The sequence below is a fragment of the Bidens hawaiensis genome, unplaced genomic scaffold (assembly GCF_021521415.1).
Source record: "Bidens hawaiensis isolate Kalapana, Puna unplaced genomic scaffold, B.hawaiensis_p1.1 tig00042292_1, whole genome shotgun sequence".
Classification (NCBI taxonomy): Eukaryota; Viridiplantae; Streptophyta; class Magnoliopsida; order Asterales; family Asteraceae; genus Bidens; species Bidens hawaiensis.
In genome coordinates, this window is record NW_027497487.1 from 92574 (window position 1) to 118837 (window position 26264).

At 33.2% G+C, this 26264-nt stretch overlaps 1 protein-coding gene across 1 annotated transcript in view; it reads left to right on the forward strand.

Annotated features, from left to right (window-relative positions):
• The first annotated feature begins 740 nt into the window (after positions 1-740).
• LOC143593525 (zinc finger CCCH domain-containing protein 39-like) overlaps positions 741-26264 on the forward strand; it is a 41633-nt gene continuing 16109 nt past the window's right edge. The window contains exons 1-2 of the mRNA XM_077073133.1: positions 741-884; positions 1356-1437. Coding sequence (XP_076929248.1) covers positions 741-884; positions 1356-1437 — 226 coding nt within the window. The remainder of the gene's footprint in view (positions 885-1355; positions 1438-26264) is intronic.

Below are 26264 nucleotides of genomic sequence, written 5' to 3' on the forward strand. Positions count from 1 at the left end.
GATGTTGTGTCTTCAAGAGCTGCAATACCATGAATTGACGTTGGAGTTTCTAAGCACTTTTCAATACAAGGATGGTAATTTTGATCAACCGGATGCGGTTTCGTTTGCTCTTGGTCGAAAGACATATGAGATGACTATATTGGAGTTTGGGGTAGCGAGTGGTTTTTACTCGATTGCGGAGGTTCAATTGCCGAGTTTAGGACGAGTATACGGGGTGCTTTAACGACAGATAAACCGGTAAGTTTTTCTAAGGTTCAATTGGCTAGATTTTGGAATAAAATTGCAATTTGTCCGTTTTCGGATAGTATGATGAGTTCTGATATTCGAGACCCGGTGCTTCGTTATATTTATCGGATTTTGGTAAACACACTTATTGGACGGGGTTCGGGTGATAATAAGGTGAATTAGTTGGATATATTTTGTTTGTTGGCAATGGTGGAAAAAGTGCTGGTTAATTGTGCTAGTATTTTGGCATTGTCTTTCATCGTAAGAGACGAGGTGGAACAAAGCAAAAGTCAAAGATTGACATGGGCCCATAAATCAAAGTTATTGCTAGAAATTTGGGTGTGTTTCTGAAGTTTAAACTAGAGTACAAGAGAAAGGGGCCCGCGAGAGAGTTTGTTGGAGTAAATGATTTAAGGAAGGCGGGGATTTTGAAGGCTAGTGACCTGTTAGCATAAGAAGACATTAACCTGGGTCCACAAGTTCATCCACCGCCAGATACCTAGGCTGCCGCAGAGATGAGAGCCGGTTTGCCCACACGACATCAGAGGCCGTTACACAGATCTGAGAGACCGGGTATTCAGTTTCCGGTTAGAGAGCCTCACCCCGAGACGATTACTATGGAGTCGTTGTATGACCGGATGGAGTCCGGGTTTGACCAGGTGAGGGGATATATGACTGAGTAGTGTGATGATTTGAGGCGGATTATGAGCGAAAATCAGCAGAGGCAAGATGACACGTTGAGGCATTTGATAACTGGGTTAAGAATTGGTTTGCCTAATTATCTTCGATAGCCGGATGTTGCGGGTCCGAGTGGTTCGAGTGCCCCCGGGTGGTTCGGGTTATGGTTATAGGGCACCGCTTTAGAGACCGGGTAATCCAGAGTTTGATAATGCAGAGCCGTATGGAACGTATGAGCAGAGTTCAGAGGAGGAGGAAGAGGACGAAGACTGAGTGTGGGGACGAGGCACCAGCTTTGGGAGTTCGTATCTTTTAGGATGTTTTATTTTTCTTTTTATGATGTTTTTATTTTTATTTGGTTTGTACTGATATTATTCTAGACTATTTGGTTGGGTTTGGAGGGTTGGAGTTTGGTGACCGTTTAAGACTTATAAGTAACCTTTATTTTCTAGATATTGTGTTTGATGTTACTTATGGTTGTCGAGAGGAGTGACCGTGTCCGTTCAGAAAGAGAGAACGAGTTGCTAAATCATGGTGAGCGGTCGGTAAGGAGAGCACCCATGGAAATAGACTGGCACATTGACAGTCTCGCATATTACCAGCTAAGTCGTTTCCATTGTACTTCGTTTTTATGTTTTTATTTTTATGTTTTTTTTATTTTTTTAAGTTTTTGCTTTTATTTTTATAATTTTTAGTTTTGTTTTTTATTTTATTTTCGGGTCATGTTTCCCGTGCCTGCATTGAGGACAATGCAAGTGTGGGGATGAGACACAAGTAATTAAACTAATTCTAATTTTGGTTTTAGTTTGATTTAAAACAATTGAAAAAGTTTTTAAGAAAATGTCCCTTGAATTTAGTTTTTTGCGTTAAAGTTGGAGATGATGATATTTATCGGAAATTGGGTTTTCAAACTATTAACAATATGAGATAATATAAAAGAAAATGCACTTAACTTGGGATGTGTTGGTAGGCTCAGCCTTGATAATGAAAGGGCAATTTGATAAAATGGGTAAAACGGAAATCTTTTGTGGGTAAAGCGTTTTGTCCATGGAAGATAAGTAATGAAAGGTCGAGCCATACTCAAGCCTCAATTATCGGTATGAAATATGAAAATGTAATAAATATTATGAATTTTATATTTGAATGCGTTATCATATGATGCTTGGGTAGGTTTAGCGTTAGAGTATGTCGTGTAGCCGGTGATATAAATCCTAAACTGCTTAGTTTTAGTGTTTTACACTCCATTGGCGTATGGTTTTATAACCTTAATTCTTGTATTGATGGGATGCCTCAGGTCCGGAGACCATGGGTCTGTATGCAGTCTATTCATCTGGGTATTTACAATTTCTAAGTGGGGTTGTGGATATTTAAATAAAGTTTAAAAAGAGCAGGCCTGCAGTTTTCTGCCACATAAGTCAATAACATGATCACTACGTACAAAGAGTACAAATACTCTACTGACTTGATCATCCACGCTGTTAGCCATGTGGGGTCCCCTTGCTCGCGTCTCATTACCATTAAGAAATGGACCACAACGGACACGATACATGTAAACCCTACAGATGAAACTTTGCATGCTCACATATGGTGATGGTTCAGGGTATTGCTTGATAACGGGGGTATGTCATGTTGTGGGGAACATTAGCTATTAATTAATTGTACCGTAATCGTATCTAATGGCTGCTTGGTAGACTTTGATGCTTAAGCTTAGGTGGATAAACAATACCCTTTATCGTCTTAACTATTCATGAAAAAAATAGAGCAACAAAAGTTTTAAATCTGCTAATTTTGAGGTTTAAGTCAAGTTGGGGTGGTCTGGTCTGGTAAAAGCTGAAAATAAGCGGGTCTTAATTGTGTAAACCACTGAGTAATATTATTTTCAGATCTTATTTATCCCGGTAAAGATTAAGGAATTGGTTTAAGTGGACAACAATATCGGTGATCGCGGTTTTTGCGTTTATCTGAATTTTAAATTAACCTATATGTTTTTAAGACTGTATTTTCCGATTCTGATCCAACTGCATTAGACTTTTTCAGGGACGAAAAAAGAATAAGTGTGGGGATATTTGATATAACGCTAAACATTTATGTTTCCCGTGTATATTTTATTTAATATTTTAATAGTTTATGTTCGTTTTTAGTCGAGATTTGTATACTAATAACACTTTTATGTTTCGTATGTTCCAGGAGTTGATCGTGATTGAAAAGGGAGAAAAACGAGTCAAAACGAGCCTAAACAAGGATTCAGAACGCGTCAGGAATGAACCGAAAGAAAAACCGGTCAGACCAGGCCGGTCTGACCGGCCTACCCATTCCATGCGCCGCGCCGCGGGACCATGGGAGCACTTCATGGCCGCGCAGCGCCTACGGCCATCAGGTGTTATTTTTTGTTCGTTTTCGTTAAGTGTTGGACTCTGTTTTCAGTATATAAACATCCTTAACCTTAACCTGAACATAACTTGCTGCCACCAGACGAAATTAGAGTTTGCGAGAGCTATTATTCGAGTTCCGTGGAGGTTTTGAAGGCACGAGAACAGCCGGTGAAGAGTTAGACGTTCGCCAGTGAAGATTACGGGTTTTACCATCTTTGATTCTCTGTTTCTTATATTTTCACCATGTTTTCGGTTTTATTTATTTTGTTTGATTTACATTACCCGATTTTAGGCTAAACTTAATAAACTACCTAGGCCGTGATGAACCTTTGTTCAGTTTGATTTTGATTGGGATTTCTTTCGTTATGGATTTTATGCTTTAAGTAAATTGTTGAGTTTGAGTTAATTGATGCGTATGATTACTTAGTTTTATTTATTTGGATTTATTGTTTCACATTAGGCTTGTTGATTGTTTCATAGGATAGGGTTTTGTTAGGTCATTTACTGTGTGTTTTTGACTAGTTTATGATTAATATGCATTAAAATCATAGAAACAATAAAACTGATTAAATAAATAAAAGTGCGTTGCTAGCCTAGAAAACTGTAAGATGATAGGTTATTAATATATCTTTGTTGGTCAGGATTACTAGATTTAGTTCTTCGTAAGGAGTCCGTCTAGGTTTGATTGTCAACTTAGTTTATTAAGTCAATTAAGTCTACTTAACTATCTTTGATTTTCGTGCTGTAAGATAGGGTTTCGTTATAAAGATACTTAGACATATATAATTAAATAACCGTAAGGAAGTTTAATATTTAAAACGGGTGAGTCTTAAACTTGTTAGAAATCCCTGGGTGTCTTCTTGAAGGTCAAGGGTCCTGTTCGGGTTTTCTGTCGAGGGTTTATCTTATGATCCGAGTTCTATAACTCAAGTTTCCAATTAATTGATTGCCGTAACTTAGGGGATTCTAGCCTTGGTAGTTGTTTCCATCATCTGAATTAATCTAAGTGTTTTTAATAGTTTTTTATATTTTAATTAATTAGGGTTAAGTTTATTAATATAATAATTAATTAGGTTTAAGTAATCATGATGCTTTATTATTTTTTAATTAAATTAGGGTTTAGTTTATAGTTTATTATTATTTAGTTTAACCCCTCCCCCCCCCCCCACCCGTAAACAATATTATTAAATAATCGTGTCTTTTAGTCGAGTCTAATTTTCTAGTTTCGTAATTTAAAGAGTCTCGTGGGTTTGATTTCCGGACTTACTTAGCTATACTAGAGTCGACTGGTACACTTGCCGGTTAGTAGTTTAAGTTAAGTTTAAGAGTCTAGAGTATTACTTAGTGTCTAGATTAGTATAATTTTAGTTAATAATTATTTGACTACTTTTAGCACATCAGACGGACATCCCTAAGACAAGATTTCGGACGGGATATGGATCCTAAGAATTCTCGTGATGTCGTTTAGATTGACGAATGTTTCAGCAACATTTATGGTTATGATGAATAGGGTATGTCATCTGATGTTGGTCAAATCTGACATTGTCTTTATTGATGATAATCTTGAAATATTCAAGGAATAAGTCCGACCATGCTAAACACTTGAGAGAAGTGTTGGAGACGTGGAAGAAAGAGAAACTATATGCTAAGTTTTCAAGTGTACCATCTATACAGATCATAATAGTTTTAAGTATCCCTTCAAGTAAAAAGGACTGAATATGAGGTAGAGAAGATGGATGAGGTTGATAAGGGATTATGATTGTGAAATCAAGTATTATCCTGTTGAGGCTAATGTGGTTGCTGACGCACTACGCCGTAAGATAATACTTATGATATGAAATCCAGATCTGGTCGTATGTGGATCCCACGCCATGGAGATCCTCGAGGCCCAATAATGGATGAAGCTCATTAGTCTAGATACTCGATTCATTCGGGATCCACCAAGATGTATCAAGACTTGAAAAAAGATTACTGAATGGCCGGGTATAAAGAACGAGGTAGTAGAATATGTAAGTAAGTGTTTGACTTGTTGAAGTCAAAGCTAAACACTGGAAACCATATGGAAGGATACAACTTTTAGAAATTCCATAATTGAAATGGGAATACATCACTATGGATTTTATAAAGCTACCTTGTACAACTAAGAATCATGAAACCATCCGGGTGATTATGGACAATTTCGGAAAAAAAAGTGCTCACTTTATATCAATGCGAGAAGCTATCTCATCATAGTATGTGAGCTAAGATGTTCACTAGAAAGGATGTGATAAAGCATGGAGTTGCGTGTTAATTGTGTCAGACAGAGATACTCGGTTTACATCGAGATTTACAAAGGAAAGACTCTAGTTACAATGAAGGCATATACTGATGAAAGTGAAACCTTTAAGTAAAAGTCAAGTGAAGATGAGTTCATAGTATGTGACAACTGTGGGAGGACATGATACTTTGCCTACAAATATAAGAACAACCACTATTGTTACGAATGTGGAGCCGACAGTTACAACGCAAGAGGATGCCAGAATCCAAGGACAGAAGATGGAAAGACATGCAAGGAAGGTGTAGAGATGGTTTAGACTTATGTTTATTTGAAATGAGTCTTAACACGAGTGATTAGTTTTGTGAGTGACAATCATGTGATCCTAAGAGGGAAGTCATATAAAACGTTAACGATAGAATAGTGTTATAAATGTCCATATAAAGGTTAGGACATGCTCGAAAAGAAAGTTGGTTAAGATAAATAGTTATGATATATCAGGCAACCTGATATGCAGCAGCATGCAATAATGGATTCAGAGGACCAGACGAGACTTGATTAGTAAAGAAAAGGAAGATGTATCAGCATGTACTTCATGATCAAGCTACCTTGAACAACTACAACTCATGAGCCCTATATGTTAGTAAGGAACTAAAAATGATAGGAGGATTAAATGGTGATTTAAGAAGTTCTCCATCAAGTTATGTCACGATTGTGCTCAAGAATTACAATAGGTGTTCTATCTTAAGGAATAGACAAATGGATTTAAATAAGTAATTCTTAAGGATAAACTAGAAAGGTTTTCATTTATGGAATTAATATGTTTTGAACGTATTGCAAATCAGTATATTTGTTAAAAGATGTAATTTGACAGAAGAGTCATTCGGTGCTAAGGGTGGTGATGATAAGTGCAATATTTTTGTTTGAAGGACAAGAAATAAAAAGCATTCTTAAAGAAATGATGTAGGCTTGTTAAGTCTATATAAGTAAATTTATCATCAAGAACTTCATGGACAAGCTACTTAAGACAGCTAAAACTCATGAGCATCACTCGATGATTGTGAGACAAAGGATAGACTGGTAAGCTAGGAAGCTAAGACGCTTTAAGAAAGGATGGGAATACCGGAAGCATTCCTTTTACAAGGACTAAGTAGGTTTCGAGGACAAAACCTCTTATAAGGTGGATAGACTTGTAACATCCCAAGTTTCATTTGGTATTTAAATGAATCGGTTTTAATTAAATTATATAAGATAAATGTAATTATCTAAAGTATGAGGGGGTTAAGTGTCATTAGATGAAAATTTAAACATGAAACCCTGCCCCTACCATGTAAGAGTAGCCACCATCTCATTTCATAACCATCTTGGCCTCCAACCTCATTCAAACCCAAAATTCCCGTTTTTGAGAGAGCAACCCACAAAGACCCGATGATTCCTGAAGATCTAATCGTCGGATCTGTTTCAAATTTTAACAGAGTTTTCATGACACGTAAACGAAGATTTCCACTTATCAGATTTTTGATTAGAGGTCGAGAAGTCCGATTTTTGTCAAGGAAACTGTAACAGTGAAAAATGGATTTTTTTTATGACTGTTTGAGTTTTCCTGCGACTGTAGCGGCGATTTCTGGCGACGGAGAGCTGACGGGTTCATAGATCATGGCGATACGGTTCCGTGGCCGCTTGAGTCACATAAATCGGAGTTTGTTTGATTTGGTTTTGGGCTGTTTGAGTGATTTAGAAAATAAACCTCGGAGGTACGTTTTTATTAAAAGGATTACTTTTCATGTACATATTCGCATGAAACTTGGTAGGATGATAGCTCGGGTCACGATTATTGATCAATTAATGAATTTGTTAGTAAATGGGCAAGTTTGCTCAGTTCGGGTTAACACGGTTAAGGTTAGAATCGTGAAAAGATGCGTAAATGGAGTCGGTATGACACAGAACTTCATACGACGGTAGAAAGGGTTATGAGGAACGAAAAAGTAGCAATCTTGGTTGAAAGAAACGATTGAATCAAGAAAATCAAACCCTATTAAATCGTATTGGGAATACGATTCGATCAGTTACAAACTTGATTCGATCCGTTGAAACTCGATTCGATTCGATTGGAAGAAAACTTGATTTGATCCGTTAGAACTCAATTTGATTCGATTGGAAGAAAACTTGAGTCGATTCATTTGAAAATTTGACTCGATTCATTTGAAATATTCGACTTGATTCATTTGTAATATTCGACTCGATTCGTTTGTAATATTCGACTCGATTCGTTTGAAATATTCGACTCGATTCGTTTGTGATAATTGACTCGATTCCTTTGTAATATTCTACTCATTTTGTTTGTAATATTTGACTCGATTCGTTTGTGATATTCGACTCGATTCATGAGAATACTCAATTCGATTCTAGCATTAATCCAATAATAAAATTAAAGTTGTTATTAGCCTAGGTAGTAAGACTTAAATAGAGAGTGGTTATTTAACACCTATATCTATTAAACACTTAGTCATGCCCGGCTGAAGAGAGGTGTTACAATCAATTCCGAAAGAAATAGGACCAATGTGTGTTCCTTCTATATGAATGTTATAGGAATAATATATGAATGCTATAGGAATGTTGTGAATATATAAGATTTATGAGTATATGCATACCAATATATGAATTTATATATATTTATGAATATGAAGAAGTGTATGTATGGTTGTATGGATTGTATGGTTGTATGATTAAGAAGGGAACAAACCCTAATAATATCTGCGAATATAGGGATCAGACCCTAATAATATATGCGAGGTTAGAGGGCAAAAGACTCTTTAATACGTAGAGATAGTTATGTACATACTAAGTAAGTTAAAACAAGAAAGTGTGAAAGAATGAAACAAAATGAGTATGAAAGTATGAAAGAATGAAAGTATAAAGTATGAATGCATGTATGTATGTAAGAAAGAAATAAAGGTATACATGTTAAGTATGTAATATGTATCTTTGAATACGTATATGAAAGTATGAGAATGTAATGTATGTTGCCTGATTAACTAGAACTCACTCAGCTTAACTGATTTTTTGTATGCACGCAGGCAAATATGTTAAAGAGCTATCTTGAGGGAGACACATGGCATTGGACTGAAGAGGCTGGCATCTTGAGAAGAAATGTTATTGTGTTTTATGTTATGTTTAAGACAAGTTAGAATTTTCTTAAGACAAGTATTTCATGTTTTGTAATATATGATTGAAGTTTTAAGTATGAGTAAAGCCAACACCAAAGTAGGGCACCCGGGATTAGGGCTTTACAAAAAACAATGCAAAATAAATGCAAGGAAAATTTGCTCACGGCGCTCGTCTTCTCGAAGGTTGGGTGGGTCTTGGGTATAAGGAATAGTGTGAGGTGGTGCCATGACTTTTTACCTGAAACTCATTGCGTTGATGTAGTATACACGTCCATGCATAACCTGATTGGCATGATTTTCTCGAGTTTGATTACATTGGTTTGGTTGGGTTTGGATAGCTTGGATGGGTTGGGCTTGTATAGGTTGAGCTTGGTTGGCTAAGACTTAATCGACTTGAGTTTGAGTTTGGGAGGTTTGAGCTTGGTAAACATGAAATTGGTTGGTTGGATTTGGGTAGGTTTGGATTTAATAAACGAGTTTTGGATGTGTGTAGCGAAGGTGGCTTGGGTCACCATAATGATAGCAGGCTCGCATGGTTGGGAATGAGAGAGCATATGGTAGGGCCTATGATTGGTTAAATGGTTGAATAACGGGTTGTGGGAAGGATGGGTTGTGATAAGTTTGAATAGGTTCTCGACAACAGTTGATCAAGTGGCTGAAGCAACCACAGTTGAAGCATTTTCGGCACTGTGTAGTAGTAGGGTGGTAAAACTTATATGTGTTAAGCAAAGAATGTGTTCCCGTGTAGAGCTTTTTGTTAGGTTGACTTTGGGTATCTTGGGTTGGTGTTAGGTTTGGGTTGGTTAGGGCAAAGTTTTGGTGTTGATGTGAGAAGTGTGATGATCAAATTGATAAGAGGCACTGCTTAGCGTTGATGTGAGGAGTGTGAGAGTTAAGTTAATTGAATTATGGTCGGGTATTTATAGGAATTTGAAGATCGTTTAGACCGTGGTTCATTTAATGAATAACATTGTCAATTAGCTGTCAAATTCCATGATTAAACAATGATTGAACGCATAATTGATTAGTTGACATGTAGAGACGACTAATTCCACGATCCCCAGTAAAATTTTGGATCAAACGAGAAGAGGACTGTTGCCGATGGGATTGGGGAGAGGAGGGAAGAGAAGGTTTTAAAATATTTGTAAACTAACCCCTCGAGTTAAATCAATTAATTGAGTTAGATCAAACTAAGTTTAAATCTATTAATTACTTGCATAATGAACTAAACAAATAATGACCAAATAAAATAAAATAATAATAATAATACATCCTTTTAGTAATGAATAATAAAAGAAATAAAAAAATATTTAAAAAATAAACGTGTCGGGTTTTCGGTTTCAAAAATTGACAAATGTCATAATACGCAACCGATTTGTAGAGGTTCAAATGTTTGTTAACAAAATCAGTCTACGTCATCTCCTCAATTCTCCAATCGAGAGTTTGCTCCACTAAAAACGTCTCTCTAATGTGCTTGAGAACGCTAATACGCTAATGGTCTCTCTAATTCAAAGATCGTAATCACCTTGTACAAAAATTTCCCTATTCCAATGTAGTGATCACTTTCTTCAACAAATTATATCAAGATAGTGGTCTTTACACTTCTTCAAGATCTTACTATGTCAAGATAATGAGATTATCCCATCTCAATATCACACTGTGTCATATTGTTTTGCTCACAACTTAACAACACAATATATCAAGATAGTGTTTCCTCACAACTTAAATTTACCACATATCAAAATAGTTTACTTATCTCAAACTCTCAAGTACAAAAAAAAATCACTAACAAAGATAGTGAATATAAAATACAATAGTTAATAATTATAGAAACTTGAAGTTCACACTCTTCTTCGTCTTTACACTTGAACTTTCTTCATCATTGATATTTAATCTTCTTAAATGATATAAATATATAATAATATAAAAGGAAATAGTTTAATATCTATTTGACATGTATTTGAAAATGTTTCTATAAAAGGGGTTAAGTTAGAAGTTGAACAAGACATCTATTTATAAGAGAAAACATAACAAAAAGTGCCACATGGTCGACCCATGGTTGGTACCATCAACACTGGACAACCGATTCACAATTTTTTTTTCTTTCTTTTTTATTTATGTGTTTTAAGCGTTGTGTGATTTGCCGTCTTCTTTTGTAACTTTATTTTGCAAAATATTAAGCCATGTTTACATGTTATTATCACGTGCGTTTGACAATTTCATCTTATACAAGAGTTTTCTTCAAAACGGGTATGCTTACTTATGTATTTTGTAAAGGTGTTAGTAGAGTAGAACAGACAAACATTGTGTTCATGGAAGGGGGTAATATGCCAACTTGTATAATATAGAATATGTTGAATGTGAACCCCCCACCCCCCACCCAACACACACACACACCAAGGAAATTAGGTCATAACGAGTGGGTGCTAAATATCTTAATACTATAAAGATAACTCACCTGAACATTGCTGACTCATAAAGAGCATGGCATCTTTATAAGTAACCCTAGACGTAACATAATATTAGGTCACAAGTACAAATGATTCTGTCAAAAATCTAAAATATAGAAACATAACATTTAATTGAAAAATTGAGATAGCTATGCATGAAGTTCAAAGACGTCAACCTATATGTATATTACCATTCATCATAGTGAAAATGATACGGATCCCCCATGAACCACACTACTAGACCCATGTTCTTCTGGTCATTCTCATGTTTATTTGCGTTAGTTGTTTTAAGTCCTTTATTTTAGTTATTTGAATTCCTAGAAATAGTGGGTAGTTATACCACTAACTCCATCTTCCTTATTTCATGCGTTAGTTACTTATCTTGTAAGCCTATAAAGGCATGTTTGGTTTTAATGGAGAAAATGAAAATTTGATCAAAACGTCTCTTTACAATTATTGTTCTTTTATTTTAGATGGAGATTAGCCAATCTCGAACTTAGCTCTATCATTTGGTGCTTTCATTGAGACTTCATTATGCCTCCCAGCAAAGAAACCACATCAACCGATGATCCTCTGCAAGCTCTCCTCGATAAGTTCGATCAATTCCTTTCGACTTATGCCCAAATTACAGCCCAATCATCTGCTCAAGCCAAAGCTCAGTTAGTGTCTCTACAGGCTACCATGAACCAACAATTAGAAATCTCTAACAAGCTCCTAGCCGCCCTTGTTAAGGACAAGGACGCACCATCTTCTTCCGGATTCGGTTCTTCGTCCTACAATCCTCCTCCACCACCCGGTTACCGTTCGCCACCCCCCGCCACCGCCCAGTAATAACCAACCTCGCCCTCCTAAAATTTTGCTTCCTACCTTTGATGGGTTTAACCCGTTAGATTGGCTCTTTCAAGCCGACAACTACTTCACCTACTATAACATTCCAATGAACCAACGTCTCTCCCTTGCCATCATCTACTTCATCGGTGAGGCGCTTAGTTGGTGTAAGCACTTATCGGCCAACCGATTTTTGGGAACGTAGCCGGAATTTTCTCGTGATATTGGAACTCTGTTTCGGCCCGTAACATATGAGAACCATGAAGCCACTCTTTTTAAGCTCCTTCAAACGTCCACTATGAAAGCATGCAAAACCGAGTTTGAGAGGATTAGCAATCGCGTTAACGGTTTGTCTCAAGGGGCCTAAATTAAAAATTGCTTCGTTTCTGGCCTTTTACATGACATTCAAACCAAAATGGCTATCCTTAAGCCTACCACCCTTCCACAAGCATGTGTGCTTGCTTCTTTGCTTGAAGACAAACTTAATGTTGGGATCGTTAATGCTCCAACAGTGGTACCAAGTTCCACTCAAAACATCGTGCAACCAGTTTCCCCTGCCCTAAAGCGCCTAACGCAAGCCGAAATGTAAGCCAAGAAAGCCGCCGACATTTGTTTCCATTGTTACGAAAAGTTTAACCCTGGTCATCGCTGCAAAACACCCCAGTTCTTGTTGTTTGAACCGCCAATAGAATCACCATGGGCTGCTTTGGCTGCACCACTTGTGGGTCATTAGAACACGACCCGTTTTAATGGGGCGGGTATTGATACGGATCCCCCATGAACCACACTATTAGACCCATGTTCTCCTGGTCATTCCCATGTTTATTTGCATAAGTTGTTTTAAGTCCTTTATTTTAATTATTTGAATTCCTAGAAATAGTGGGTAGTTATACCACTAACTCCATCTTCCTTATTTCATGCATTAGTTACTTATCTTGTAAGCCTATGAAAGGCATGTTTGGTTTTAATGGAGAACATGAAAATTTGATCAAAAAGTCTCATTACAATTATTGTTCTTTTATTTTAGAAGAAGATTAGCCAATCTCGAACTTGGCTCTATCAGAAAATGATTAAAGATGTTTAGTATTGGATGGCCTTTAAACAAGTCAGACCTGCCCTTCGAACCCTTAACGAAGGGTTCGCAACATGAATCTACGAACATATGACCAACATTTGTAAGATCCGGGATGTATGGCATACCTTTCACACATAGTCGTCTTAACTAGACTAGAACACGTCAAAGAGGAGTGTCTCACGGGTTATCCAGATATGCCATCTACCCCTTACGTACCGTCCCACTATATATATATATATATATATGAAATAATGAAAATGTCTTAACCAGAAAAATCTTCTCACATGCACGAAGCTAAGCTCTGGCCGACTTTTAGTGATATATTAAGATATAAAATATTCACGGCCAACCTTTCTTAATTCATAAATATCAACGAAAGCGTGGTATTATAAAATCTTTATCTTGTAATCTTGGTTTATGGTATATCATCGACTAATCCCATGTAAATCGCTTGGCATATACGATCTCTGTCAAGGGATAATTAATCTTGTTACATATGTAATTAAAAAAATAAGTTCTTCTTACATATGCATTTGATGAATAATCTTCTATAAATCTTCACGATTTATCTGACAGAAGTTAAAAGACCATAGAAAAACTAGGTTGGGTTCTTAAATCTATAGACCGTCATCTTTTGCTAATGTTCCGCTTTCATATTCCCAGTGTTATATCAGTTTATTTGGTTTTTGTTTTTAATAGTTTTGCTATTTTGTATTTTCTAATGATTTGTTTCATTTTTCAACGTAGTTTTGTTTTGGTTTAATATATATATATATATATATATATATATATATATATATATATATATATATATATATATATATATATATATATATATATATAGTTTGTTACGTTTAGGGGTGTTCAAAACTATTCGAATCCGAATCCGAATCTGTATCTGAATTATCCGACTATCCGTATCCGAATTTTCGGATATCCGAAAATTCAGATATCCGAATCCCGGATATCCGAATCCCGTATATCCGAAAATTCGGATTCGGATTCGGATTCGGATATCAGTTTTCGGATAGTTCGGATATCCGAACTATCCGTACTTTAATTTTAATATTTTTTAGTTTTATTTTATACAACACATATAATAACAAAACCCTAAATTTGTTAACACATGACACATTAGAACTCAGGACCTAACAAGCGCCTCTTCTGCCTTCATCTTCTTCAACCCTAGATCAACAAATCGGACCTCCTCTCCACCACCATCAGTCCGTCGGTCACCTGTCTCCACCACCATCGGACCTCCTCTCCACCACCATCAGTCCATTGGTCACCTATCTCCACCACCGTGGACCTCGTCTCCACCACCATCAGTCTATCGGTCACTTGTCTCCACCACCGTCGTACCTCGTCTTCACCACCGTCAGTCCCTTTCACTCGTCTCGACTCTCTCCAACCTCCACCACCGTCAGACTTAGCCACCGTCCACTCGTCTCTAGTCTCCACCACCGGCTACTTGGTTCAACTTTGTTGGATTTAAAAGTTTCTTAGGATGTATAGTTTTTATAATTAAAACATGTTTTTTTTCTTTTTCGGATATTCAGATATCCGAGATTCGGATATCCGAAGTTTCGGATTCGGATTCGGATAGTGATTTTCACTATCCGCAATGTTCGGATATCCGAAATTTCGGATATCCGGTTTTGAACAACCCTAGTTACGTTCACTATATTTTTTAACGTTTTGGCTTTTTCAATTGAGATGTGTAGATTTTTTATATTTTCAACAAACGAACATAAACAAACGCGAACATGTTGCTTTTTTTAAACGAACACACAAATATTGTCCTATGAAAAATGGGCGGTTGATGTATGTGACGATGGTTAGTGGTAATCAAAAGTTAACAGTGATGGAGTGGATAGGCCGGCGATGGAGAATATGTAGACGAGGGAAATTAAATTAGGGTTTGAGGATGAAAGTGTTTCACAAATAAATGAGATGTTATAATAGTTTAAAAGTTATCCGGCTTTGGTGAGACTGATGACCCGCATAAATTATTGTTTGATGATTAAGGGGTTATTTCACGAATAAATGTGATGTTATAACTCGTTTAAGGGCTATGTGGGTTTGGTGAGACCCATGACCCGCAGAAATTGTTGTTTGATTATGAAAGAGTTTCACAAATAAAGGAGATATTATAACTCATTTAAGACTTATTCGGGTTTGGTGAGACTCGTACCCGCAAATGCAAATCAAACGTATAAAAAGCCTTAAATAACAAATCATACAGTTTGGTAGCTTGAGAGCAGGCTCGGCCTAGATGGGTGGGCAGAGAGGGTGATGACCCAAGGCCCATCGATGTTTAGGCCCAAAAACAGTTAACGCGGTATATGTGTGTGTGTGTGTGTGTGTATAGGGTAATGTTAACGTAAAAACAATAGTTTTGTGAGAAGCATAAGAATAGTTGTAGACCCTGGGATCTAGGATCTAGTGGTTGAGATTGTTAGTTTCTAAAAGTTGTAGTTTCATATTTACATGGTATAGTGTCCTATTTAGGCGGTGTACTTTATTTTAAAGTCTTCTCACACTTCTCACAAAACAATTGTTTTATATTTGAACTCTTATATATATATATATATATATATATATATATATATATGTGTATAGGGGAGATTTCAATTAAGAACCCCTTTGAGTTTTAAGAACTCGAAAGAACTCAGTGTAACGATTTTTTTTTGAATTTTTTTTACACATGCGTAATATATGTAAGTTACATACACGGAAAAAAATTACAGAATTTTTTACGCACCGAGTCGACTTTTTACACATGTGTAACGGACGTAAAAGTTAGTGTAACCACTTACATATTTATTCTCTCTCCTACTTTGACTTTTTTATCAGATTTAATCTCAACCACATATTTCAATCCATTTAATTAAATGTGTGGCCTAGAATTGAGTTCTTAAGTTCTTAAAACTCAACATGGTTCTCAAAATATCCCTCTCCTATATGTATATATATATATATATATGCTTAAGTTCAAGAAAGAAATCAAATTATTGCAAGAAATGAAAAAAGTGAATATGAGCCACTAGTTTTATTTTAGGTTTTAAATATTTAAAAATAAATAAAAAATATGTAAATGCAACAATAAATGCACTCTCTCTCCAATTAATACAAGTAATATAACCATAATAAATTTCTCTAATAATATATCTAACTAATTAACTATAATAATTAAAAGATAAAAACACTACTTTAGTTTTATTTTTTTATTTACACATTCTTCATTTTATTCAACATAAATACAATTTATTCATATAATACTATTTCTTTATATTAAAAAAATAATTTTCACTCAATTTATTAGCATATATTAACGTGTTTTTTAACACTAAATATCAAAACACAATATATATATATATATATATATATATATATATATATATATATATATATATATATATATTTCAATTGGTATGCCTATAAAAATTATTGTCATAGATAATAATAAAAAATATCATACAAATGTGTCCAATAAATGTAAACAATAAATATACAACCTACACAAAGTCATATAACCTACACTTGTTTTGAGCAATAAAAACGTATAACATACAAAAAGCATACACCTTACATATATAATTCGACATCAACAATTATATAAATTAAACAAAGATACACATATCCTACACATGCGTAGGTTATATGTTTTTCGTATGTAGGCTATATGTTTTCTTATTCTTAGAACACGTGTAGGTTATATGTTTTTGTGTATGTTGTATATTTTTTATTGAAATTTAATGCAAACATGTTTAAGATAGTTTTTTGTATTATTCATCACAATGTAACTACGTGTTGATGGATATTGATATGTTAAGTATGAAGAAATTGGTTTTGAATAAAGAGAAATTAATGTATGAATAAATTGTATTTGTGTAAGTTGATATTTTTGTTTGTACGTTATATGTTTTTTTGTGTGTAGGTTATATGTTTTCGTGTGCGTGTGTATTTTATTGATGATGGATGTTGTGTAACACCCCAGCTAAAGCGGAATACGCCCGAGTGTGACGTACAGATTGCCCAAAACCCATGTGACACTATTAAGTGACAATATTATCATTAATTAATTTAAACATCAAGTACACAAGTTTGTAACAAGAAATACAAGGAAAATACAAGAACTATTAACAACTTGTCCATTTATTAATATAACCTAAGTTCTAGTGAATTCTCCGTTTCATCCTCTAATAATTGTACCTGTAACATATATATAAAATAAAGTCAACTAAATGAATAGTTGGTGAGTTCACACAAGTTTTGATATACGTATATAAAAATCATACAATTCCATGAACAAGTGTAAATGAGCAAGTAATGTCCTTTCCAACTGGGATTGTGCACCAGCGTACTCAGATAAGCGCAAGTAAGGTCCTTTCCTGTTGGGATTGTGCACCAACGTACTCGGATAATGAGGCCCTTTTCCACTCATAACAACAAATGTATTGAGCGCAAAGGGGGGCGTATGATCATAATATATTGAAGTAATTGAAGTAATCCATGAGCAAGTAATTTGTAGCAAGTAACAAGTAAACACACAAGTCCATGTAGCGAATTGTAGTTTGTAAATAATGAATAAACGAAATTGTAATTTGGATAGGATATATATGCTACCCCCAAAAGTAGTAAAAGAGTAAAAAGGGGGTGTGAGAAACTCACCTTGATGTTGAAGACAAACTTGAAATAAAACCGAAAGTACGTAAATGAAATCGAAGCAATTGAACGTCACGAACTAGAATTAAAAGCATAAAAATTAGTATTAACTGACGACTTATAAAATATAGATATTCATACAAGTACTATAAGTATTTCTAAGCGATTCCTAGAATCCTTAGTATCCAAACAATCCCACGGATTATTAAAAGTTTGACCAAAGTTTGACTTTCGTTGACTTTTGACCAAAAGGTCCATGTTGTTGACCGTTGACTAAAAATATTGACCGTTGACCAAAATATTGACCGTTGACCCTAAATGTTGACCGAAGACCCGTTGGTGGCTTTTGACCAATTATCTAGACTTAAAATAATAATAAGATATTCATAGTCGCAACCTAACAATCGATCATGTAATTTGCAGTTAATCATTTTTCATGCAACCCTATGACTAAGTTACACTTTTACCAATTTCATTTCTCATAAGTAAGACCAAGCATTTAGTCAAATAATTTCAAGTTGACCAATAAAGTCAAATTCCAATATAACACAACAATCATTGTACAAACTACAACTATTTTTACCAAATAGCATGCTAGATAAATTTGAGCAGGTTTTAAGTCACCAAAACCTATTTTTCTAACCAGTCAAAACATGCAAATAATTTACCAAATAATTCCCACAGATACTTTCATGTATTAGGAACAACATAAATTTTTCTTGTAATATTTCAACTCTCACAAACATCATGAAAATTCATACACTACAGCTACCTTATCAGCAAAACAGAATGTAAATATTTGCTAAAAATTCCATATATGTCTATTTGATGCAAGACCAATTGGATTGGATTCATAATTCAATTTATAACATTCCAGAAGTGGAATAACACCCATATCTATTTTCAATCTCAAGTTATACAATTTACAACACAGCTCAGAAAATTTCTTTTTCAATCAGGATTGCAACCCGATTTTGTAAATTAATAAAAACTAGTCAAACAAAGTCCAAAAATTTAGATTCTTGACTTTTTGAAAACTAGATTCAAATTAATTAATCATAGTATCACAAATCAATCAGAAACACCAACGTGTTATCAAGTTATACAGTCTACAATCTAAAACACAAAATCTGTCAACAAGAAGATTCAAACCAAAAGTCACAAAAATCATGATTCTTATATCCTTATGATCTTTAATCATCAAGGAAACATTTTCTATAACCAAATCTCATGTATTTCATTATTTTGCTGATTTAATAAATAATATTTATGTACAAAAGGTTTCCATATTTTCGTTTATGACAAGACACACAATTTCTTTTAAAACCATCAACTTGATCATCTTTTTATTTCTTATGATTACATGTGTTTGGATACTCTATCCCACAATCCCAAATCAAAGAAACATAAACAAAATATATATTAACCATGCTTACTTACTTGCTTGATCAATGATATATCACTATTTGTTCCAAGAATCACCCAACTTGATTATGATATTTTGAGAGTGTTTTGGAAAAATAAAATGTATGTGTGTGTGATGTGATATGGACGGCCAAAAGGAAGAAAAAGAAAGTTATAACCTTAATTGTTATTTACTCATCATTAACTCAATCATTAAGACATAATTAATTTTATTAAACTTTAGTTTTTATTACATGTGACATGTTACATTCTATTATAAACATTTTCTAGTAATCATATTTGTGTACTAGTCTTTTTGTTACTTGTCATGTAATATATCATGTGTGACAAATTTATTATAACATATCATATTATAACATGTGTGACAAGTTTATTACTCTAGTTATCAATAACTAGTTACTCTCACTTAGGTCACCAACGACACCACTTGTGTACTAGTCTTTTTGTTACTTGTCATGTAATATATCATGTGTGACAAATTTATTATAACCTATCATATATTATAAGATGTGTGACAAGTTTATTATTCTAGTTATCAATAACTAGTTACTCTCACTTAGGTCATCAACGACACCACTGACTCAATGTATGCATACATGACACTATATGCATGGGAGTTCATTAACTTAGTTAACAGAACTAATTAGGTTTACTGACACAGTGAACATGATTTAACTGAAAATGTCGGGTATCACATCGGGGATTAGAATTGTTGAATGTATATTTTATTATGGAGTTGGATATTATAATATATTTTATACATATATTTAAAAATAAAAACCGAAAATTTAAAACGTGTCAGATTTTCGGGTTTGAAAAGTAACGAATGTTACATGTTGTGTGTAGGTTATATGTTTTTCGTGTGTAGGTTATATGTTGTCTTATTCTTAGAACAAGTGTAAATTATACGTTTTTGAGTAAGTTGTATGTTTTTTGTTGATATCTAATGCAACACATGTAAAATAGTTTTTTGGTATTATTCATTATAATGTAAGTATGTGTTGATGGATATTAATATATTGATTTGGAAGAAATTTTAACGTATGAATAAATTATACTTGTGTAAGATAAAAATTTAAGACACAAAAAATAAGTTATAATAAATTAATAATAAATGAGTTCTTAAATATTTTCAATTATAATAATTTAATTAGTTATATTAATTAAGTAGATAAGTATTATGGTTTATTAGTTATATTAATTGAAGAAGGAGAATGATTAATACTTTCTTTATTTAGCTTTAAGTATTTAAAACTTAAAACAAAACTAGTGGCACATATTCATTTATCGCATTTCTTGTAGTAATATCATTTCTCTCTTGAATCATCCCCTATATATATATATATATATATATATATATATATATACACTATATATAATGCATGAATGAAGGACCTCTTAAATTTTAAGAGGTACAAACACCATTGCATAAATTACTATCCTTAATGCATACAAATTTGAAAATGTAGGGGTACTATAGTATTTTAGACATCTTGAACGGTTAAGAATATTTAGTATAGAATATAATTACAATTATGATCTTTTACTTCAACAAAACTTTGTTAATTCATGAAGTAGTTACACATAATCCCCTTAACTTAACCCATTTATTTGACATATTCATTTAAAATTTTTATTTCTTATATAACTGTTAATATATTATGTTTTAAAAACACCCCAATTTACCATTGCAACGTGCTTAATTTTGTCGACGTTTCAATGTAAATTTTATTTTATTTTGAGATGTTTATGATAATGTATAAGTCAATTAAGCATAAGAGTACAACTCATATATGCACTTATAAACCTAAAATATAATTACAAATTTAACCCTTCAATTATATTCAACTTTTGCAAGTTTAATTTATAATTACCGTTCCACTCCCTTAAGTTTACCTATATATTCATCTATATTTTCTTTTTCTTTGTTTTTCTCTTATATATTAGAATATATAAATTTTAATAAATTTCAACATTACAATCACGACATGTTTATTTTTGTGGACGTTCCAATGTAGGATTTACTAAATATAGACGTGCATTTTGTGTCACTTTAAAAGAAGTATAATTTTTGGTGAGTTTTGATTATTTTTTTAAAATATTTTTTGTTGTTTTGGGTCAACGATCAAAGGACTTTGATAGGTCAAAACGCATTCAAGTTATCACGGGTTGTAAGTCAAATGGGTTTAGGTCATTATAAAAAAAGTTTAACATTTTGTTCAGGTCAAAACAGGTGCTAAGTAAAATGAGTTCGGCCATTAAAAAATTTGACAATTTTGGTTATGGTTAAACCATGTTATGAGCCTATCGAATTCAAGTCATTTTAAAAAAAAATTGGTTTTGGTTTGGGTCAAAATAGTTATATGCAAAATGAATTTGGGACATATAAAAATATCAATTTGCTCTGGGTGGACATTAAATTTACCCATATATTCATCTATATTTGTTTTTCCTTGTTTTTCTTCTATATATTTGAATATATAAATTTAAATTAATTTCAACTTTATAATCACGAGTTGTAAGCTAAGTGGGTTTAGATTATTATAAAGAAAAAAGTTTAAAACTTTGTTCAGGTCAAAACGGGTGCTAAGTAAAATGAGTCCCGTCCATTTAAAATAACTAACAATTTTGGTTATAGTTAAACCATGTTATAAGCCTGTCGAATTCAAGTCATTTTTTTTAAAAAAAAAATGGTTTTGGTTTACGTCAAAATAGTTATATGCAAAATGAATTTGGGTCACTTAAAAAAATATCAATTTTGGCTCTGGGTGGATATTAAGTTACCCGTATATTAATCTATATTTTCTTTTTTCTTTGTTTTTCTTTTGTATATTTGAATATATAAATTTTAACAAATTTCAACCTTACAATCACGAGTTGTAAGCCAAATGGGTTTAGGTTATTATAAAAAAAGTTTAAAACTTTGTTCACGTCAGAAAGGGTGCTATGTAAAATGAGTTCGGGCCATATAAAAAAACTAACACATGGTTAAACCATGTTATGAGCATATCGAGTTCAAGTTATCTGTAATAAATTTTTGTTTTTGGTTCGTATCAAAACAGTTATATGCAAAATGAATTAAGTCATTTAAAAACATATCACTTTTGGCTTGGGTGGACATTAATCTTTGGTCGTTTACGACGATTGCAAACACGAGTCTTGGGAAAGTTGATTTCAGAGGCTGATCTGGATCTACGGTGTAAGTAGTGAGGTCGCGGCGAACAATGAATCTTATGGAAGAAAAATTATTGACCCGTCACTGGTTGATGTTTCATTTACACACACAATGAAGTTTATGAAACCATTTTCCCGAGTTTTATTGTCTACTATGTTCTTAAGAAAGGTACCCATATAGTATTATTGTACTATATGCTATCTCATCTTAATGGTTTTTGAGAGTTCAACTTGTTCTTATATTTATTTATAGATGTTAACACAATGGCTAAAGCCTTACTCAATTGGTATACAAGAAAAAGGTACATTTGATTATATGTTCCAAAAAGAACATGTTTTTTAATCATTTGTTAATATTGGTTTGCTAATTGTTATCTTTATGATCAGTCATTGCATGTCTTGTAACTACTAAAAATCGTCTAAATATATTATCATCGTCGCAGCATCGCGCTGGTTTACTGCTAGTATATATATATGGATGGATATTGCGAGAAGTGATATTACAGCGAGAAGTGCGAGAATTGAATATGTAACTCCATTAATCCATAATTTTTCACTCCCTTACTTATGATATTACCTACATGTATGTAGGTTGATTGTATTTATGTCTTAATACACATTCAAACCTTCCTATGCACATACAAATGTACTGAGCCACATTGAAACCTACGTACCTACACACATACAAACATACATAGACATATACAAACATACGTATCTACACACGTACATACACTCCTACACATAAGAAATGAAGTGAAATTAGGAATTAATGGAGTTACACCTTCACTTTTCGTGTAAAAAAACTTCTGAAATGATCCAATACCTATATATATATATATATATATATATATATATATATATAATTGATTTCTTTTGAGAACCGCTTTAAGTTTTAAGAAGTCGAAAAAACTCAGTGTAACACTTTTTTTTTGAATTTGTTTAGTTTACATATATGTAATACGTAGGTTACATGTACGTAAAAAATTAAAATATTTTTGGAATATTGGATTTTAATAATCTCTATTGAATGATATTGGCCGATAATAATCCCTATTCATTTTATCGCCACTAGCGGTCCCAAATTCAAAAAAGTTGGCCCCCAGTGGTCCCCCATTAAATATGACTTAACGGCGTTATAGTTTTTTCTGAATTTCAAACCAATGTTTTAGGGTTTTTGATCGTTAGGAGGATACGAGTCGATTGGTGTAAACCTTAGTTCGAAACGGTGCTTCAAAATGACGAAACAATGCTTCAATTCGGGTGTTTAAACTTACAATTAACCAAAATCAAGTCGTTTGGATCATTGTTTGGAGCTAAGTTTTATATCATTCGACTCGTATCTTCCTTCCGATTAATTGCCCTAAAAAGTTAGTTTGAAATTCGGAAAAAAGTATAACGTCGTTAAGTCCTTTTTAACGGGGGACCATTGGGGGCCAACTTTTTGAATTTGGGACTGCCAGTGGCGATAAAATGAATAGGGATTATTATCAGCCAATACCATTTAATAGGGATTATTAAAATCCAATATTCCAATATTTTTTACACACTAAATCGACTTTTTACATAGGTGTAACTTACGTTTACACAAGTGTAATCATCACACATCTTTATTATCTCTCTTAATTCATTTTTAAATCAAGTTTAATCTCAGCCATATATTCAGTAATCATTTAAATGATTGTGTAATCCATATTGAAATCTTAAAGTTTTTATAACTCATTAAGTTCTCAAAATATCTTTAACACACACACACACACACACACACACACACATATATTTATATATATAACAAGGTTATAATAAGAAGTAGATTTTTTTAAGAAGTGTAGGATGCGTGTTTTCACCATTATATCTAATAAAACACACTGTACAATAAACATATTTTCCATATCCGCCATCAGATCAACATATTAATCGCACCAGATTACTTCTTACACTTCTTTAACACACTCCACTTATTATATATATATATATATATATATATATATATATATATATATATATATGTAAAGCCTATAGTTCAATAACTTTAATTGGCTCAACTGGTAACACTCCCCCTAGAGGGGTACAAATCGAGTTTCTCTAATGCCCAGTTTCGGGTACGGAACCGGGTTACCATATGTCGTGTATTGAAAAATCAGGTAGGATTCGGGTAGGGTATTGAGGAGAAAACTCAACTTTATGTACCCGGGTAATGTATGATAGGGTTCGAGTATGGCCGGGCATTAATACCGGGTTTTGAATTTGTAATTTTTATACATATTTAAATTCGTTAAAATTTTACATTTACTTTGTAATTTATAAAAATAATTAAAATATATTACAAAAACCATAAATTCACTCAAGTACAAATTATTTACTTTCTAATATACATTTAAAAAAACCTTAAACATAAAAATTGTGAAGTAAACATAAAAGTATATTATAAAAACTCGCGTATTATTTCGGGATTAAAAATATTGGTATTGGATATAACCGGGTATGGGTATAGGGTATGACCGGTTTCGAGTATTTACGGGTATAAATCGGGTACGATTCTAGGTACGGGTATTGAGCTCAAAATGCATACCCTATCCATACCCAACGGGTATGGTCGGTTCCGGTTTCGGGTATAGAATACCCAGGTATAAATAACCGGTTTTGAGTATTTTTTGGGTCCAGTTTTGATATGGGTTTTTAGTGCACCTCTACCCCCCACCCCACCCCACCCCACCCCACCCAACCCAAATAAAAAGTGGGCTGCCCAAGTTTAAAGGTTTCAATTGGTTTTTCATTTTCATTTATATCTACTGTCATGAGTCTAATTCTTATTAACTCCATGTTAATAGTCATATTTTTTTTATATTTAAAGAGAAAAGACCATTTAATTTAAAACCAAAAACAGTAGGATAACTTCACGGTTCACTTCAATATTTAAATTTTATTTTTTCCAAAACACTTTTGTTTTATTCATTGTTTCACAATTATCGTTTTATAATTTACTTTATACATGAGAGTTATTGAGTTTTTATTTTAGATGTCCATTTCTTACTTGTCTCGGGTCCTCAAATTTTTGAAAATTCTCGGAGACGGCTTTATTTGAGATGGGATGAGGAGCAACCAGAGAGTGACACATAAAATTTTATAAGATTTTTTGATAGACATTTACATAAATAGATAGATGGATTAATTAAATTATGTAAACATGGTAATTCATTGATACCGTCTATTTGTCAATATTTAAATATTGCATATATTTAATTCCTTACTATTAATAACGTAAATTTAGTTAAAATTTTATAATCATAAATGAACCAATTTACCATTTTTTAAGTTAATTAATTCAGTTATTTAAATATGGTAATTCATTAATACTATTTATTTGCCAATCTTTAAAATTTGTATTTTATTTAATTCCTTACTATTAATAAAGTACACTTAGTTATAATTTTAATAATTATAAATAAATAAATTCATTATTTCCGAAACAAAATAATTTCTGTTATTTATATTTTTGTAATCATTAAGTTAATTTTGCTTAAACTAATATCGTATAGTATACACCCAATAACTTTTACATTACATCGATTTTTTTAGCTTTAATTTTCACACTTTTATTCAACACATATACATAAATTAGAATATGTTTTTATGCTATAATATTTCCATATCTTAGGTATCCAAATGATGTTTATGTTTACTAAGAAAACCGTAAATTGAGGAAATTATTATTGCATATTGAAGAAACGTGGATCGACTCACTGGTAGACGATCAACTTTCCTCGGGTGTGATTATGCTATTTCACCGATGGTTCTCTGGAATCTGGATTCTTTCACCTACAAAATGAACAACACCGTAAACTTACCCCTCAGAAAGGGACAGAGGGGTCCTCTTTGGGGTAACCCTCCGGTGTGAGAATAAGAGTTTGTAGAAGAAGATAATAATCTGAGAGTAAGGAATTGGAG